The 18,740-nt window shown below is 44.8% G+C and overlaps 1 protein-coding gene across 1 annotated transcript in view; it reads right to left on the reverse strand.

Moving 5' to 3' along the window:
• TTYH3 (tweety family member 3) overlaps positions 1-18,740 on the reverse strand; it is a 110,253-nt gene that overhangs the window by 16,451 nt on the left and 75,062 nt on the right. Inside the window, exons 7-13 of the mRNA XM_054992556.1 lie at positions 18,251-18,326; positions 10,720-10,775; positions 8,287-8,379; positions 8,081-8,173; positions 7,262-7,398; positions 4,013-4,189; positions 1,243-1,318 (exon numbers count right to left, since the gene is read on the reverse strand). Coding sequence (XP_054848531.1) covers positions 1,243-1,318; positions 4,013-4,189; positions 7,262-7,398; positions 8,081-8,173; positions 8,287-8,379; positions 10,720-10,775; positions 18,251-18,326 — 708 coding nt within the window. The remainder of the gene's footprint in view (positions 1-1,242; positions 1,319-4,012; positions 4,190-7,261; positions 7,399-8,080; positions 8,174-8,286; positions 8,380-10,719; positions 10,776-18,250; positions 18,327-18,740) is intronic.

Here is an 18,740-nt window from a genome sequence, read left to right on the forward strand (position 1 = left end):
TCCTCCTTTTTGTCCTTATGACCACCACCTGTGAAGTAGGTTAGGCTGAGACAGAATTGACTGCCCAGAGGTGCCCAGTGAGCTTCCACGGGAGAACGGAGATTCGAGCACGGTTCTCCCAATTCCTAGTCTAAGTGACCCTAGTCTAATCACTGGCTATACAACCTCCCTATCAGTCCTCCTTTCCCAAAGAGCAGCTTTATGGAAGGGCAATACTATAATGCAGAATTCAGTCACAAAGATGAATGGTGGACACTGTGCTGTGCTAAACAGCAAAGCACCTCCACCCAACCCAAGTCATAATAGCAATGGTTTCACACATTATGCTGAAGAATGCACCTACATTTCCTCTGGAAAGCCAACACTGCACTTGAGAAAGCCTGCTGAAATAAAAACCAAAGAAAGAAAGGCCAAGGAGATAGCAACAAAATGTTTCTGAAACTCTCTTCTAAGAACCTGTCAAATTAATATGGTGAGGAGGGCACAGTCTATAGATCTGGTCCAGGTATCTTAAGAGTGCGTCATCTTTAAAAAATAATTTTAAAAAAGTGAGTATTTATATCCCGCTTTATTCTATGATCAGAGCGGCTTGCAACAAATTCACGTTATGTTAAAAGAGAGTCTTATGATACTCCAGGTTGCCAGCCAGGTATTCAGAGTGCCGTCCTCATCAAGCACCCTTCTAAGTTGATGGAAGTCAATGGGCTTAGAAGGGTGCTCAGGAAGGTCCCGCAAAGCACCACTGGCCATACACAGCAAGGCAGTATAAGAATGCAATCAAAGAAACTAGCAGTAAATACCAGAACCATGAAAGGTATTTTCTACTTTGATAATGGGATAGAAGAAGAGGAAAAAACACTACAAGAAATTCAAAGTACAAATATCAAAACAGAAGGAATTCTCTCTAAAAACAGAATATAACAGCAAGGCTGATTCTGGAGACGGATCTGGTGTTCATATCCGAGCAGTGTGCGCAGTGCAACCACAGCCAGATATTGCACACATGCATATTGGCTGACGGTGTGGCACCATCTGCAGAATTCTGCTAATGGATGGAGCATGGAAATTACGCAGAGATATAAAGAAACATGCATTCAGTTTCCTTCTTTAAAAGGGTCCCTGGACATGTGACCAGAAGATGTGTGTTGAGTAGATCCTGCCTTTGGCTCCTTTTTTTAAACAGGAGCTGTAACTTGTGCAGGTTTCTGCCTTACTCTTCCAAAGCAGTAAATATAGACTTACAGAAGGAGGTGGAGACTCTCGACCAATCAATGGGGTGTTCTCACAGCGAGGATTCTGGAAATTTGCATTCTGGCTCCTGGGGTGGGGAGAAAAAAAATCTAGCATGAAAAGACACCTCCTTTTTAAAAAAAACAGAGCAATGATTTTGGAAGAGTCAAAAATTGTTATAATACATATACACTGGTGACAAAGGTCTTGGAATCTCATGTATAACAATGCAAAGAGTAATAATTCTGTGCTGTTTGTCACACAGGATGGATTTTAAATAAGTGCCAAACCATGTAAAATTAGCCCACCCACATGTGACATTAAAGTAGTTCTGCATGGTTCTAAGACTGCAAGTTATTTTTCTTTTGTTTCGTAGTCCATCAAAATGAAACTACTGGGAGTGGTCATACAGGGATTTGGGGCAATGCACCATCAGTGAAGACCTGTTTCTCAAAAGATCCACGTGTGGCTGTGCTGAGCAGGCAGTCTGGGTCAGTAATTAGCTATATGGGGACTGATAAACAGAAGCTGGAGAGAGAGTCCCGCTAGGTGGTTCAGCAGGCCACAGAGGTGTCATTCACCCTGTGATAGACAGGTTTCCATTCAAATCAGGTTCACAGCTCAGATACCAGCTTTGCTTGAATACGCTCAAGAACTGTCCAATGCACGGAGAGCTCTTCAATATTCTGATTGGTGCACCAGCTGTGTTCTCTTCTGGAAAGAGACAATCTTGGCACAGTTTAGGTTTGTTGCTGCAATGTATGTAAGGGTGCCTTTGAGAGGTGTTTGTCAACCACAACATGCAGCATTGTTAATGCCTAGGACCATGGTGTCTGAAGAAAGGCCTGCTCCCCAAGAGTCTGTGCATCAGTCAAAATCTAAATCCACAAGCTCTTCTTCAGGTGTCCCCACCTTCTGAGGTTTCGGTGGGCGACCACCAGGAACGGAACATCACCAGAACACACGTCCCGATTGTAAAACACAATGGAGTCCTTCTCTGTTGTTAAAACAAAGCCATTCTCGAGAAACTCAAAAAGAGCCAAATGATAGGCTTTCTCCAACAGGGAAGCCCCCCTTGAGTTAGATGTAACCTGAAGGTAAGGCCAGCCAAATGATACCAACAGCTTCTGTTAACAGAGAGGGAGTCTAAGAATCAGCCAAGATTTCGGAATCTTGCTGGAAGCAGCATCTTTCTCCTGGTAGCATTCCGACGGAATCCAGGTAAATTTCCTCCCTCCAGCATGGACACCTTTGCTCCCCACCATTATTTCATAATTAGATTTTCTCATCATCATGTTCTGGAAAAGGGGGTTCATAGAATCATAGAGTTGGAAGGGGCCATACAGACCATCTAGTCCAACCCCCTGCCCAGTGCAGGATCAGCCTAAAGCATCTCTGACAAGTATTCATCCAGCCTCTTCTTGAAAACTGCCAGTGAAGGGGAGCTCACCACCTCCCTAGGCAGTTGATTCCACTTTTGAACTACTCTGACCGTGAAAAAGTTTTTCCTAATATCCAGCCGGTACCTTTGTGCATGTAATTTAAGCACATTGCTTCGGGTCCTACCCTCTGCTGCCAACTGGAACAGCTCCTTGCCCTCCTCCAAATGACAGCCTTTCAAATATTTAAAGAGAGCAATCATGTCCCCCCTCAACCTCCTCTTCTCCAAACGAAACATTCCCAAGGCCCTCAGCCTTTCCTCGTAGGGCTCAGTCTCCAGACCCCTGATCATCCTCGTTGCTCTCCTCTGCACCCTCTCAATTTTGTCCACATCCTTTTTGAAATGCAGCCTCCAGAACGGCACACAGTATTCCAGGTGCGGCCTGACCAAGGCAGTATAGAGAGGGGCTATGACCTCCTGCGATTTCGACGTTATGGCCCCTTTGATGAATTCTCTTACGCTTGTACTGGGACGTTCCACTTCTTTTTCAGAAGGAACAGCCATTTTTTGCTCAACACGCTGCAGTTAAGTTAAGAACCTAGGGCAGTTCTGTGCTATCAACAAGCATCGAGGAATCTTTTCCCATTTAGCTACGTAAATACCAGTTTACACTCTTTCAATACTTACAGGATGCATTAAACAAGCCAATGAATCCCATGCACCCTCCCCAAAAAACAATAAACCAATTTTGCTGCATTTGCCTGCAATGTTATTTCCATTAGAGATCATGTGTAAATTAACTACCGGGAACTCTTCAGAGAGCGTACAGAGAAGCCATGTAAACACAAGTCAGATATGTAGCCCCGACATGGTCTACTCCAGTTGGCAACAACTCTTGATTGCTTAGGCTCTTCTTTCCCCCCTTAAAAAGTGTAAATAGCCATACTGGCCCACGCAAAGCACAGAACAGGAAGCAAAACCCAGGTTTTTCCTTTTATTACGGCCAATCAAAATGACTGAAATATTGTGCAAGCTTTTGAGTTCAACAGAACTCTTTGTCAGGCTAGATGTCACAAAAAGAAAATTAAAAAGAGGGGAAAAGTAGATCTAGGTCAAGATTTTGGCTGGTCAGCCTTTGGTGTTAGAGGTTGGCAGGCTCACATTTTAATTACTGTGGATGTCAAGATTACTTGATTTGCAATCTGGGAAGAAGGAGCAAACGATGGATGGTCATCTCTGAAAAAAGTACAGCAAGGTCCAAGCGACAGTCAAAAAACAACTTTCTACTTGTTTCTATTTTCCTTGCCCTGCTACCAGAAAATCCTTTCTATTGCTGATGCCCCAGAATCAAAGCCTGTTTCTGCAAAGTGTGCGCTCTGCTCCCAAGCATCATCTACTCACATGTACTCTGTGACGGGGGCATTGCTGACTGTGTGCGCTGCTGCTGGGATGCTGGTCTCGCTGCCGTAGCTGCTCCCGCAACTGTAAAGGCTGGGCATGTGCACCCGGTACAAGTTGTCATGAGTTTGCCGGTTCCCTTGGGCTGTGGATTCATCCTCTCCCTCATCATCTGAACTCCTGTAAGAGAGGAGGTGCATGCATGAGCATATGTGAATTTAAAAGTTTCTCTCAAGACATTCTAAGGCTGCTGTAAAGACAAGAAAAACCAACCATGTGGGCTTTCCTATCTTTCTCAGCCTCCTCTGCACGCACACATCTGAATAGTTGTACAGGGAAATTCAGTATGGCAACGGATCGCATCCCACAGCAACAGACTCTTCCCCCATAAGTAGACTGACTCAGACCTCCCACAAAAGCCATCTGGGCTCTTAAAGCTCACTGCATTTTCCATCACAGTGCTTCCCCCAGAACTTGCCGAAATTACATACAACTAACACTGGCTGGAACACACTGAAAAAAACTTGTTTCAAGAGCCTCTGAAAACATAATTGAACCTATACATAACCTGTATTCTATTGCTGGCCGTACTGAAACAACACTTACGGGAAGCAAGTGGCTTCGTGCTTTCGATTACTTCCACTGGTTTCCAGAGACTGGCAAAATATCCTGAAAGGCCGAATCCACCAAATTTGGCTGCAAATGCTCACCACTGCAATCTCCCATACTTGCTGCCCTGCACTGTAGCACAATCTCATGATCGGGGGTGGGTGGGGGAGATATTAAGGTGTGAGGGGGGCAGGCACCCACTTTTAACCATTTTACCTGCTCATTCAGTGTTAGTACCCATTGTGGGAAATTCCCAGGAGCATTTTACCAATTTCAGAATCATTAATTAAATATACATTTAACTGCATTTCTGTCCTACTTTTCTTCCATCACACTGTTTCCCGCCCCCCCCCCCCAAAATTTGGGCACTGACCAGAACTGCTTAGCTAAGCTATATCGCCCACTTTCCATATATCTTGCCCTACTATCTGCACTTTTCTGAAAAGCTAAGTTATGTGCTTTGAATAGTATAACAGACATTTATGCAAAAAAAAATAAATATTCAAAGGCTCATACAGATAGCAAAGTAATAAAGTTTAGAAAGTACTGCTACAACCACACACAAATAGCAGCAGATGTGTTTCCACAGTGAATCACAGCAACCAAGGGAGTCTGGCTTGACTCACGGCATGAACGTGGGCAGGTCTAAAGAGGGCAGCCCTTGGTGACACTCAAGTGCAACTTTCCTTAAATGTCCGAAAGTCAGATATGGTAGAGAAAAGCTACTGCACCAGTGAAATTCTATTGATGGCTATATGACCAACAGGAGAACACTCCCCTCCCCCGATACCAGAGACTCAAAGAGCAGTCCCAAAGTCCATCTGTAAAATGCTTAGCTAGAAACTAATCCCCATAGAAGCGTAGCTCAGAAATACTCCAGACTGTTGTAGAAGCCAAGAATGGACAGAACCAGGCAGGTGGGGTGCCAGGGAAGAAGAGGGATGTTGTCCATATCTATAACCCCCTCCCGCTTACCATATAGTGCTGACGTGAAAATGTGGGTATAAGTATAAACACTCCCATGAAACTCAGTGAGTCTGAAAAACAGTGCCTGTCCCTCCAAATTGTGCCTACACAGCCACATCACTGCTTAGGATACTGTGCAGTTCACAGCACATGCCACACAAAGGCAATGAACTTTTCCAATAAGAATGATGGGTCAGCAACATGATAGTTTCCAAAGAAAAGCTCTGAGTATGAAGTAGCAATGTTATGGTTGCATAAAATTCATTTTAAAATGTATCTACTTCCTATCTACTCTGAGACATTTTTCTTACAGTCCACTGCAAACAAAGGGGGTGGGGGATCACCACCAACTGTATGAACCTGTATCACATGCTAGTGGGAAAGGAGTCCCAGCCAATAAAGTTTGCATGGAATTAACTGGGTTTGTGACATTCCCAGGATATAAGTAAATCAATGCCAATGTCAAGAAGGAAATTTTGTTGCTAAATCCCATAAATATGCCAACAATTGCCCACACAGGTGCTTTCTCTGTGGTGGCGCACATCTTATGAGGTCAGGAAAGCTCCTACTCTCTTAGCTTTCTGCAAACTATGTAAAAGTGAATTATTTAGGAGGGCTTTCTGCCCAGATGATAGGGCTATGTCATTAAAAATAGCTCAGAGAGATGCTTTGATAGAAACAGGAACTATATGCTACATTGCTGGGTACTGTCTGCTAATGCAGATAACCACTGCTAGGGAGTAGGGTGTGTGATTCGGGTTTCGGATTTGGGTAAAGTAACCAAATCAGACCCAGTTTGCAATGATTCAGGATTTCCGAATTGGGCCTAGATTGCTGGGCCCGATTTGGAAACCTCGAAGCAAAGCTTCCCAAAGCTATTCGTATTGCTTCGGGAAGCTTCAGGTTGAGAGGTTTAAATACCCCTTTACGTGCCGCTTTGCAGCAGCACAGAAAGGGGCATTTAAACCCATAGATCAGCTGTTTGGAAGGGAGATCCCTGCCAAGCAGCTGATTTGGGGTGTCTCCATTGCCCTGCGGTGGAGGAGGAGGTGGTGCGGGCCCCACAGGAGCCGGCTCTGCACTTCCCCACCGCCCAGCTGGCCGCTGAAATGGCGGAGGCGCCGGCTCTGGCCCTTCCCACTCCTCAAATGGCCGCCGTGGCAAAGGAGGAGGGAGTAATTGGGGGGCTGGTGTAGGGGAGCTGAGAGACAGGCAGCTTCCCCCTTTACTTCAGTATGCTCTGAATCTTTACGGAGCATACCGAAGCAATTTAAATATCCAAAGCCGGAGCGGCTTGCTGCTTCAGCTTTCGGGGTATTGCAGATCATTTTCTAATTTTTTCCAGATGCACAAAACTACTAGGGAGTATCCCCGTTGCTTAACATGCCATGTAAATTAGTTGTGTGTTGTTTTAGAAGTTTTCATCTCTATGCTTGACTTTATGCTTGCTCTCAAATTTCCTGCTACCATACCCTATTTTATTTGTTCACTGAATATCCTAACACTTGTTCATTATGGTATTTGCTCAGTGAATGTCCTAGCTGTTGATTATATTGTATTTCACTTACACTATGTAATTCTCCTTGGATCTCAGTGAGAAAGACGGACTATAATAAACAAACCAACAAATAATGAACCAAGCTGTGAAGTGCAGGATCCCAGCCTTTCTGTACATACCTTTTCTGCTGCCATGTGTGGGGGACACTGCACACTATGGAACTGAACATCAGGGCTGTGACAAAGGAGAAGAGCACCAAGTAGATCAGCCCTTCCACGCCATCATAGCAGAAGCCTGTCAGTGCTTGGACATAATCCTAAGGACAGAGGTCACAGGAGGAATTTGAACCCAAGTCTCCTAGATCCCAGGCCAGCACTCTTAACCTCTACACCACACTTGCTCAGTAACGAAACACAAAACACCACCAGCAAACATTATGGGGCCAAAGAGAGGAAGGAGTACTTGCAAACATCGACGTTTGGTTTTTATTCTGATATAAAAGTGACACAGGAAGGTGGCACGGTATAGCCTGATTTGGTCAGATTTCAGAAACTAAGCAGGGTTGGCCTCCATCAGATACTTGAATGGGAGACCACTGATGAAGGCTGGGGTTGCTCTGCAGAGGAAGACAATGGCAAAGCAGCTCAGCTCCCCACTTGCCTTGAAAGCCCATTGCGGGGGACACTATAAGTTGGTTGCGACTAAATGGCACACATACATATAAAAGGGACAAGAGACTTCCGCTCATAAGGTACTATGGAGCACGCAGGGCATTTAAACACCTGCGTTGTATGATAAAAGCTCAAATTCTGATCAAGCTGTCTGGTTTCCTTCGCACTTCTAGGCAAACTCAGACCTGAAAACTCAAGTCCTTGATTTCCCAAAAAGTCAGAGCTGCGATTCCGGGCAGTTTTCTTGTGCAGGGTTCTGTATATCATAATCCACTCACAATCACAACAACGCAGCCATCAACACTCCAAAGCATCTATGGCGCTCACCAAATGCAGGCTCCGACAGTCCACCAAGGCTGTCAAGTGCTGCAGGTTGATTTCAGTGGAGTTCAGAACTTCCTGGATCCGGTTCAGGTATTCCTGTGGGCAAAGACATCGGGGGGAAGAGTTGAGCATACGCTTGCCGCTGCTTTCTTTTGCTTTCCTCATGGAAATGAAAGCAAAAATATGCTCAAAAACATATCCAGATTTACCTTGGAGGTGGGATACTCCCTGACGGCCGACCTCATCAGCTCCAGCACGTCGTCATGCATTTCCACCAGGGCTTTGTGGCTTCCCGACAGCTTCTGCTCAAAGCACAGAACACAAAAAATGGCATCTCAGTCCTCAGGGCTGAGGGAAGCGGCCCTCTCCCCAATGACTGAACTGTGAATGGCAAGGTTGCTCTGAATTATTGAGGAAGTGTCTGTCCCACAACAGACAAGCAGCTGTGTGTGCCCTATTTCATTCCAAGCAGTGGGTTTCTGTGCATCTTTACGGGTTTACAGAAATATACATATGAATCAGTTTGGAAAAGAAACTGGTGGAAGTGAGAGTGCGCTAACAAACCAAAGTGGAAAAGAGCACAAAAGGTGCAGTTTCTAAAATGCACACAGTTGTAGATTTACTGCAACACATTTCAAGTGTTCCATTTCCCCCCATACATGTCTTTACTTTAAGTATCTTAACCTGAGGTCCATTCCATTCTCCTTCAAGGTTCTGCATCTTCCAAACCCATGGAATTTAGAAAAAAAAACTGACAAAGGAAATTTCAGCAAAATTGTGAAAGTTGCATGTCTTCCACATAAGCTGGATAAAATCTTTCCTTCGAAACAAACTTATATCCTATGATGACTAATGAGATGTTTCATGGAAGGTGCATTTGAATGGGCTGTAATTTTATTTCAGCAGACATGGCTTTAGTTATTGATTTTTTAAAATTGTATTTTATTGGACTATCAAAAAGAGTCCAGTAGCACCTTTAAGACTAACCAACTTTACTGTAGCATAAGCTTTCGAGAAAAACAGGTTTCGCTTACCATAACTGTTGTTCATCTAGGTCTTCCGTGCAGGCACACATGGGACTGCGCACGCGCAGGCCTGCCGATATCGGAGATTTTTATAGCTCAAAACCACCAGGGGGCGCTCTTGCCTTCCACCGCGCATGCGCGGCCATTTTCCCGCCTAAATGGACTATAGAAGGCGGAGCGCCCCACACATACCCTCAGTTTCCTTTTCGCCGCCGATAGATGAGGTTTTTGGCTCTTCTACTCATGGGACTGCACAGGAAGACCGTGGACGAACCACAGTTCTCTTCGTCAGATGCATCTGACGAAGAGAACTGTGATTCTCGAAAGCTTATGCTACAATAAAGTTGGTTAGTCTTAAAGGTGCTACTGGACTCTTTTTGATTTTGCTACCAGAGACTAACACAGCTAACTCCTCTGCTTTTATTGGACTGTATTTGTTGATTGCTTCTACGAGCCAATTTGAGTGCAGAGAGGCAGAATACAACTATCCATACAAATAAATAAATAAATCTGTGCTGTGGCTGGCCAAAGCAAAACTTCAATCATAAGAACGACTAAAAAAAAATCACAACAACAACCAATAAAAAATAGCCACAATAACAATAGCACTAAAGAGCTTAATGTAGTCCAATGAAAGGACAGTAGAAACTGTGTCTGCCTGAAAAAGAAAAAGGCGCATTCCCAGGTTGATCAGAAACTCACTTTTCCGCTGCCTCTCTCTTGACGTTTTCTGCCGTAATACTCCAAAAGCTACACAAAGAGTGTGTTACACAGGCAGACCATTTGTGAGGAAACACTCCAGTTTAGCAGTAGAAAAGAGCAAGAGTCCAGTTGCATCTATGAGACTAACAAAATTGGTGGCAGGGGATCAGTATTCTGAGTCACAGCTCACTTCTTCAGATATCTGTGACTCACGAAAGCTCACACCCTCCCACCAATTTTGTTAGTCTTATAGGTGCTACTGGGCTCTTGCTCTTTTCTACTGCAACATACAGACTAACACGGCTACCCATCTTGATTTAACTCTGTTTTTAGTTTTTTTTAGGAGAATTTCCTGTCCAAGGTCCCGAATCTCTCCCATGATTCCTGTTGAAGGACAAAAATACATAGAATGGCAGTGGACCTGTGGCTTCAAGAGCATGTTCCAGACAAAAACACACAAAACAAATCAGAGAGGCGACTTCAAGAAGGAAAGGGATGGGTAAGAAAAGAAGTTTCTCTGCTCACTGCTGTTCCCTTTAAAACACTACCCGCTCATTCCAGTCTCTGACCCAAACTGATCTCACTTAATTAACAGCCCTCCTTTTTCTCCCTATCCCATAAACCCATCAACCTTGCTTCTTATTCGTCTTGAAAGAAGATGAGATCATAGTCTCAGACTGCACAGCCACTTGCCATGGGAGAGAACAAGGCTCCGTCTTCCTCCTATCACTCTCATGAAAGCCAACATCCTTTTTTTATTAGAAGATTCAACACACGAATACTAAAAATACACCTGATGTTAGGAGAAGCCAGTCTTGTGATTTGCTGCTAAGGTGTCCAGGCCTGCTGAAGAACAGCACAGTTAAAGGGAAGAGTGCATGCATTTGGCAGGGGAGGGGGGTCTATATCACTCACCTGCTGGAAGGGGTTTGGGTAACCAGCATTGCAGGCAAGGTAATAGTTCAGAGTATCTGCAAAAAAGGAAAGATGAAATCAGAGATATCAATAAAAAAATTGTACCTGGCTCTGGTTATATCACTTTATTCCTGTAATAGCTGAAGCTTTTGTTATGAGAATGTGAAACACCATCAAAGGTATATAAAGGTAAGCAGGGAAAAACCTGCTGGGGAGGGAGGAAAACATCGCAGAACCCTCCCATCAATGTATTTCATAAGACACAGTTACACTTACCTGTTCCTGGTGTTCATTATGGGGTCATCTTTGCAATTGCACACGGGAGCTGCGCATGCTCAGGCCAACTATTTTAAAAATCATCTTATGCCACCCACCCCGACCTGCCCTGAGGGGCTGTTCCAGAGGCATGGGGCAGAGACTCAACAGGCTCAGGCTGCAACTGTTACCAAACATGCCTTGGACAAAGAACACGTTGCTGGAGAGATCTTGCTGGAGAGGACATGTTTTCAACGATTCCCATTTTTCTCTGTTAATAGCTTTCCAGGCCTCTCTTCAGAATATTTATGATGTAAACAGTTGGGGGAGGGGGAGGGCAGCTTGTACAGAGGCAAACATCTTTTTCGGTCTCTCCATAACAATGGAGGAAGAAGGCCAGGGCCAGGGAGCTAGCTGGGGAGCGACACATACCAGACCCCCTGTTTCCTCGCAATGTGTCCCCCTCCCCAGATATTGCATGCATTTTTCTTTCCAGAAGCTGGAAGACGCACCTGACAGGTCAGATGGCACAACAGAGCCAGCTTGCTTCTGCATGCTAGCAAGGGAACCCGCCGGCTGCTATTTATAATTCATCACAGCGCCCCACTTTGGGGCTCCTTCCAGCAGCTGCTCCATTCCTTCCCACTAAATCTCCTTCTCGTGTGCTGGGATGACTTATGCCTGCAGTTCAGCTGAACAATTAAACGGTAAACAGTAAAAACTGCTTAAGTAGGTTCCAACTCAAGCATCCCCCTATGAGGGGATGTTTCTCAATGGGCACTCCCGGCGCAGGCGCAAGGGATTCCAGGGCTCTACTGAAGAACCTCCTACTCCCCAAAAGTGGAGGAAAGCCAGAATTGGCTCCCTACTGTGAGGAAGAAGCAAATGGGCACCAGAAGACTCATGGAGGGGGGGGGGCGCTGCCACAGCACCCAGACACCACACTGGGGATCACTGAGCTCAGCACTACAGATATGAAATCAGAAGTACAGGAAGTGGGTCACAGCAAGACCCTTTCTTCACAGAGGAACTCATACTCGTCCTGCAGTTTCTGCCACCTGTAATGTGGACAAGTAGGTACTGGACGGGTATGAGATGTACATCCATCTCCCATTTGTTTATTTGTTTATTTGTTTATTTGTTTGTTTGTTTGTTTGTTTGTTTGTTTGTTTGTTTGTTTGTTTGTTTATTTATTTATTTATTTATTGAGTCGCTGCCTGACAGCTGTAGTGAAATGGCTAAAAAGAGGCAAATTGAAATTGAGTTCAGACAAGACAGAAATGATGCTTGTTGGGAAGGCAGAGATCTTGAAGGACATCATACTCCCCACTTTTGATGGAGTTCGTCTGACCCTGGCAGACAGGGTTAAGAGCCTAGGGTTTGTACTGGATCCAGCGCTACTACTAGAAAAACAAGTGAAGGCAGCTGCAAAAGACGCCTTTTGCAACCTCACTCTAGCCTGGAAGATGGCTTCTCACCTTGACCTGGCCACCTGGATCCATGCTATTGTAACACACTACAAATAGGTCTCCCATCCAAATTAACAAGGCGTCATGAGTCAGCCTTGCCCTGTGCTCAGTGAAGCGTCATTAGAGGAAGAGCTGCCTGCAGTTCACTCCCACACTGACCCAGCTGCAGCTGACCTTGAGTCTGATGAACAGCCACTGTCTGCTAGTCAATCAGCAGAGCCTTCAGCTGTAACAGACTCAGCTGCAGAAGGCCACTCCTCCCCTCCCTCTTCACCAACACCCTTGCAGCGCCGGCGCTGTCAGAGACGGGTAGAGCTGCAAGAACACAAGAGGAGGGCACACCTCATGAGTCAGCGGCAACTGCCAAACGACCAGGATGAATGAGTGAGGTCAGGATGTCTGCCTAGTAAGCGGCTGGCAGTTTAGCTCATTAAGACTTTGCCATAAAAACAGCTGGAAGGAGCAACGGTTTGTGGAAGCAACTAGTACACTTTATGGCTGCTCCACTGGCCTTGCTATTGCTCAAACTCTGGTACTCTGGCCCTTGGACTGGGCATGACTCTTGGCTCCTCTGGAACTCTGACCCTTCGACTGAACTGGACTTGGGGCTTCTCTGGAACTCTGACCCTTGGACTGGACTCTGCTTATTCTTTGCTTCCTGGTTGTGACTGGCCTCTGCACTCTGGCCCCTGGGGGACTACGCCAGTACACAAGGAGACTCCAATCGGTGCAAAACACTGCAGTGCAACTGCTATTTAATTTTATCTATTTATTTTAGATTTTTATTCTGCCCTCCCCGCGGAGGATGAACATTACCCCCATTCTGCAGTCACTCCACTGGCTACCTATCAAGTATGTGGAGACGTATCTTTATGGCACATGTCCCGAGTCACCTGGAAACACCAGCTGGGCAACCTGCCTGCACTATGTCATATACTCAGGTTCCAAAAAAAGGTGACAGCTTCAGTGAGAAAAAAAATTAAAATTAAACCACCACCAATCACTAACCGTTTGAGAGAGCTGTCTCCGACTTCATCTGCCGAGGACTGGCCCTACAGGAGCTGGGAAAGCCAATAATTCAGCACAGCCACAAAGGCACTCAGAAGCTACATTACTTGTGCCTGAAAGCCTGTTTGCAGAGCAGGCACAGCACAAGGGGTGGGCATGGAGGCACACCAGTATACTTCAATCAACACCTGGGGGAAAGTTCTCCAAACACACACACACACACATGCACACACAACAACAACTCAATCAACACAGATTGTTCCATGTTCAACTGCCAAGGATACTGCCAAACAGCTGGACTCAAGAGAAAGAGCTGTCATTGCTCCTCACATTCACCCATTATAGAAAGAAACCACTTTCCAATTCAAGTATCAGAATCATTCCAACCAGCTGCCCAGGCAGAGAGTCTGGTTGTACGTAACCCTCATTCAAGTTTACTAAACCATTTGGTAATAAAACACAATCCGTGCCCAAAAAATACACACATACAAAAAACCCAAGCTAGGCAAATGGCCTCCTGCCTCAAAAACAAACATCTTGGCTGCATTTGTGCTTCTCCTAGCAGCATGAGACGATTATCCCATCAGCGTTGGACTCCATTTGACTTTATCTCAGCTAATGAAGTCTAAATGAGCTGGGCACATAAATACCAAACTCCCCTTATGCCAAAAGCTTTCATTTCCCTCCTCTGCTCCAGTATTTTTGTCCCCCACAGCAAGCCTAAAACTGAAAAACAAAAGATGCCCATTGCGAAACCGACACTTAATCGAGTGATCTGATGTGCCATTTGTTCTGCCTACACAATTACTTTGGGTTAAAGTACTTCCGTTTCTGCTCCTCTGCACTGTCCCACAAGTTCATGAGGCCAGAAGGAAGGGTCCCTTTATGTTAGCTTAGCCGGGAGGTGATGAAGATCAAGGAAGAGGAAAAAATCAGCTCAATGGGGATTTTTTTAAAAAACCAAGACAGATTGTTAAAAATTTAAGTAGAGCAGAGGAAAAGTCACATATTTAAAACTTTCTAGCGTATGCTCAACCACTGAGCCACGGCTTCTCCAAAAGTGGTGCATTAAGAGGCCAGCAGAGATCCTTTCTAAAGAAAATCCGATACTCTAATACTTTAAAATCATATTCCGGGAAGAAGGGAGGGAAGGGACAGTGACCATGACCAACAGTTACCAAGGAACGTTGCTTTGCGTGCCCCCTATAAAATAACCACCAGAGACACGAGTCTGCTGAAAAACTAAGCAGCTGAACGGTGTCGACAAGACCAGGAAGAAACTCTTCCAGGCCCCCATTAGCAACCCACACAGTCACCTCCTGCATACTCAAAGATCGCTGCACCAATCTACTCTCATCGACACCTCCACACTACTGTGGAAACACAGTTCCGTCATCTGACTATTCCCCACCGAGATCCAAATTAAAAGCATCATTTATCCACTCCATCTCTCTGTCTAGATCAGGAATGGTGGAGAGATTGTGTCCTGGGCAAGGGATGCAATCACGCCTTTGTCACAGGTGTGTCAAGTATCTCACCTACTAAGTCCAATAAATCCACGGGAAGGCCTCCTAGGGTTGGACACTGAGGAAAGCTCGGTTTACATAAAGACCCTGAGGAAGAAAACCCTCAATTTCAGGTTGAGGAACATCTGTAGGATTTATTGAAGGGAAGGATGAAGCATTTTCCCCATTCGGGACATCTGTATTGGGAAGGCAACGAAATGAGAGCCAGAGGCACCGGCCATTTTAATTGAATCTCAAGTTAAATTCCATCAGTTTTCAGTGGCATCTCTTAGAAAAGAGTGTTGAATGGTGTCGCTATGTTTCATGGTTGAAGCAATGTGCAAATGATGCTTTTCCAAACAGAAAAACATCTGGATAGAGAACAGAGGACTGCGTGTGCTGTGAATATTCCTTTCACCGGGATGAGCCGGGAGTCCTGAATGCCTGATGGGAGACTTCTTCCACTGCATTTGGAGAAAGGGCTCTAAGCGCTCACATCCTGCCTCTTTTAACAGGAAGGAATACCCACTCAGCTTGAGACTTTCTAAAGCTAGAAAGTAGGGAGGGGCCCCTCAAAACTTGCATATGAGAAAATGGCTGTAGGACAAACAGCCCTCACCCAAAATGAACTGTGTATGTATGGTTAAAAGCAGCATACAGAGAACACCTATCAACTGATACACAAGGACCAGAAAAAGAGAAGGAACCACCAGATAAGTGGAAAAGAAATAGGAGAAAGGAAAGTCTTAGAGCTTCTGCCAGCCCTCACTATGGTAGGCAATGAACTGAGTAGAGACTCCCACCCACCAGGGGAAACAGGAAGCTGGTTCCACCAGAGCCAATGGAAAGAATCACTACATGAGACAACTTGTGCGGGTTGAAACGCAAGTTTTGAAGTATGTGCGCTCCAATGTCCCCATGTTCACTCTTCCCCAAGCTGAGCATATGTCCTGTAACTTCAGTCCATGCACGTGTCCTGTAACTTTGTGTAGCTGCATTTACGAGTTTACATACTCATAATCAGGGAGTTGCCAGTGCAGAGTGCCGATTTTGGTCAGCGTGGGGGAGGAAACCCATGCCAGTCCCTACATGGGATCGACTACCATGTGCCTGAAGTGGGCGAGTGAGCCGGAAAGTAACAGAGGAAACACGTGTAAGTGCAATCACATGCTCTATGCATGTAATTTGTCTCATTTTTATTTGATCAGTTAAAAGCAAGGTAAGCGTAACTCTTTTTCACTTGATGTTATGTTATGGTTTCACAGTATTAAGCACTGATAGGCATTAATACCAGGATGGCTGACAGTCAAAATTCCTCACAATAGAATTGTTAATAATTGTAGCAATTAATAAGTATTGGGGGAGGGCATTTCTGCACAGACGCAAATCCCATCTATGAAGTAGTAATGATTAGTATAGCTATGTTTCATGGTTGAAGCAATGTGCAAATGATGCTTTTCCAAACAGAAAAACATCTGGACAGAGAACAGAGGACTGCGTGTGCTGTGAATATTCCTTTCACCGGGATGAGTCGGGAATCCTGAATGCCTGATGGGAGACTTATGCAGCTGATGAGTTGAGACCTATGCAGCTGACGAGTTGTCCCTGGCATTTGGTGGTGGGGGGTTCTTGCAAGAAATGCTAGACCGATGGTGCCGTCCTAAAAAAAATTACACCCTTCTAAGTCAACAGACCCAGAAGGGTGTGACTCTGCTTAGGAAGGCACTGTGAGTGTATCTTGGCACGATCCAGCAAAGCCCTCGACTTCTTAAGCAAGAATGCAAAGTTAGGTTGCTTAACAAAGAATAATTGGAACTGAAATGCTAAAAGAGTATAACATGCACTCCTATGATGAGACTGTATCTTTTTTTAAAAAGTAGGCCACACAGGACAGAATTTAAGTTTACCCTTTATCGACATGATTCACACACAGTTACATTGTTTGATACTATTGTACTTGTATTCCATTTTTAAAATACATTCCTGACCAAGGTTTTCTGTAATACTGAAAGAAAAAAAATGGATCATTTGGCATAGAATGGTGACTGAAAAACAGAAAGCAACTGAGCTCGGGAGGTCATATCTGTATTTCAGAGCTAGAGCTACATTTTCAAGGCTGGGTGGAAACATTTAATTTTTCTCTATCTTATTGTTCCAGTCCATTTAACTGCCAAATTTCAGACAATGGTACAGAGTGTGTGTGTTTTTGTCAGAAGCGCTAGAATCTCCATTTAAAAAGCAGAAATGATTCTTAGATTCCCAGGACTATGAAAAGCCAAAATTGATCTGCAGACACATAAATCACAGTTCTTCCCGCATGAATGGGCTTCTATTCTTTATCTTGTCTTCCTGACTACTCCACTTTGATCCATCACGTGAAGTCACTGAAACAGTTTATTTCCACCCACTGCACCCCCCCTTCTTTTGTGCATAAGAACTTGCTGTCCCGTGAGCAATTGGGGGTCCATGATGGAATCTGCCCAAGGAGGCACAATTTCTCCAATGTTCAACTCCTATTCTCACTGCCAGACACAAACTGCCTCTGACCGAGAAACCTGCTCCTTTCTTCCCCATCTCGTTCTTCATGCTATGGAGGGCTTCCCCACAATTCAGCAAACCTCTCTTGCATCCTCTAGCTTTCGTAAGCCACCAATCACAGTGAGAATTGAAGGGGACAAAACTAGCAGGACTTTTCTGAGCTGAGTTATGCCCCTCTAAACACTACTGGATTCAACTGACTTGCAAGAGTGTAAAACTCTGCTCCGGATGGCACTCTAAAATCACTATGCTAATTTTTTTTTTAATGGCGCACGATAAGGAAGTGTAAAGGTTTGTAAGAAAATATACTGCTGGAAGAGTACCAAACATCTTGGGCAAGAAGAATTACCCAACTGTACTATGTACACTGCATAAATATACATGATTTTTGAGCAAATAATTTTGGTTTTCCTCGGTAGAGAATTTGGACGCTGTTCAGTAACTTGGGACTCTTGACAGAGCGTGTACAATCCAAGACCCTCTGCATTTTCAGAGAATCCTTCTGTCTCCCGCTGCTGCATTAATGGGAGGAACTGCAGTATATAAGCAAAACCACAAATAGGCCTATCCGTGTAGCTATCCACACATCCTTTGTTTGGGAGAAACTCCTTGTTGCAACAGAAGCAGGGAAAAAATGGCCACTGAATTTCAGCATCCCTCACAGTCTAAACCTTCATTTCTGTTCTCCCCTAGCACTGTGTGAGCATCGAAATCAAATCTGCTCTCGCATTTTAGACAGTCTCTTCTAAACCTTACCAGTAGTGAGAACTGCATGGTCTTCTACCACCCTGGAGACATAAGCATCAGGACTGACACAGAAGTCACTTGAACCCTGCAGAAGAGAAGACAAGGAAACAATGGAAGGGAAGAAACAACAACCAAGCGTGGGTCACAACATTCTTGCCTTGGGATGTCTTATAATGCTACTCTTCCATAATTCACTTTCAATCATACCTCAGGCAGCAACTCATTTTACCTATTTAAGAAGTCATGGGGCTTTTGAAGAGTCAACAAATCCATCTGGACAGGAACAAAAACTGTACATTTTGTCCCTGCCTTCTGACTTGCATCTTAGGGCCAGTTGATACATTCAACAGAACAGAGTGGCACAACTCTTCCCGGACTGTACCGGGTAGAATACGGGAGGTTATAGTGCGAACGTTCCCTCCGTCACTTCAGAAAGATAATCAGAATTTCAGGAAGAAGAAATACAACTAGCCCTTTCCCAGGCATGCTGGTTTTCTAG

This window comes from Eublepharis macularius, chromosome 12, assembly GCF_028583425.1.
Source record: "Eublepharis macularius isolate TG4126 chromosome 12, MPM_Emac_v1.0, whole genome shotgun sequence".
Taxonomy (NCBI): Eukaryota; Metazoa; Chordata; class Lepidosauria; order Squamata; family Eublepharidae; genus Eublepharis; species Eublepharis macularius.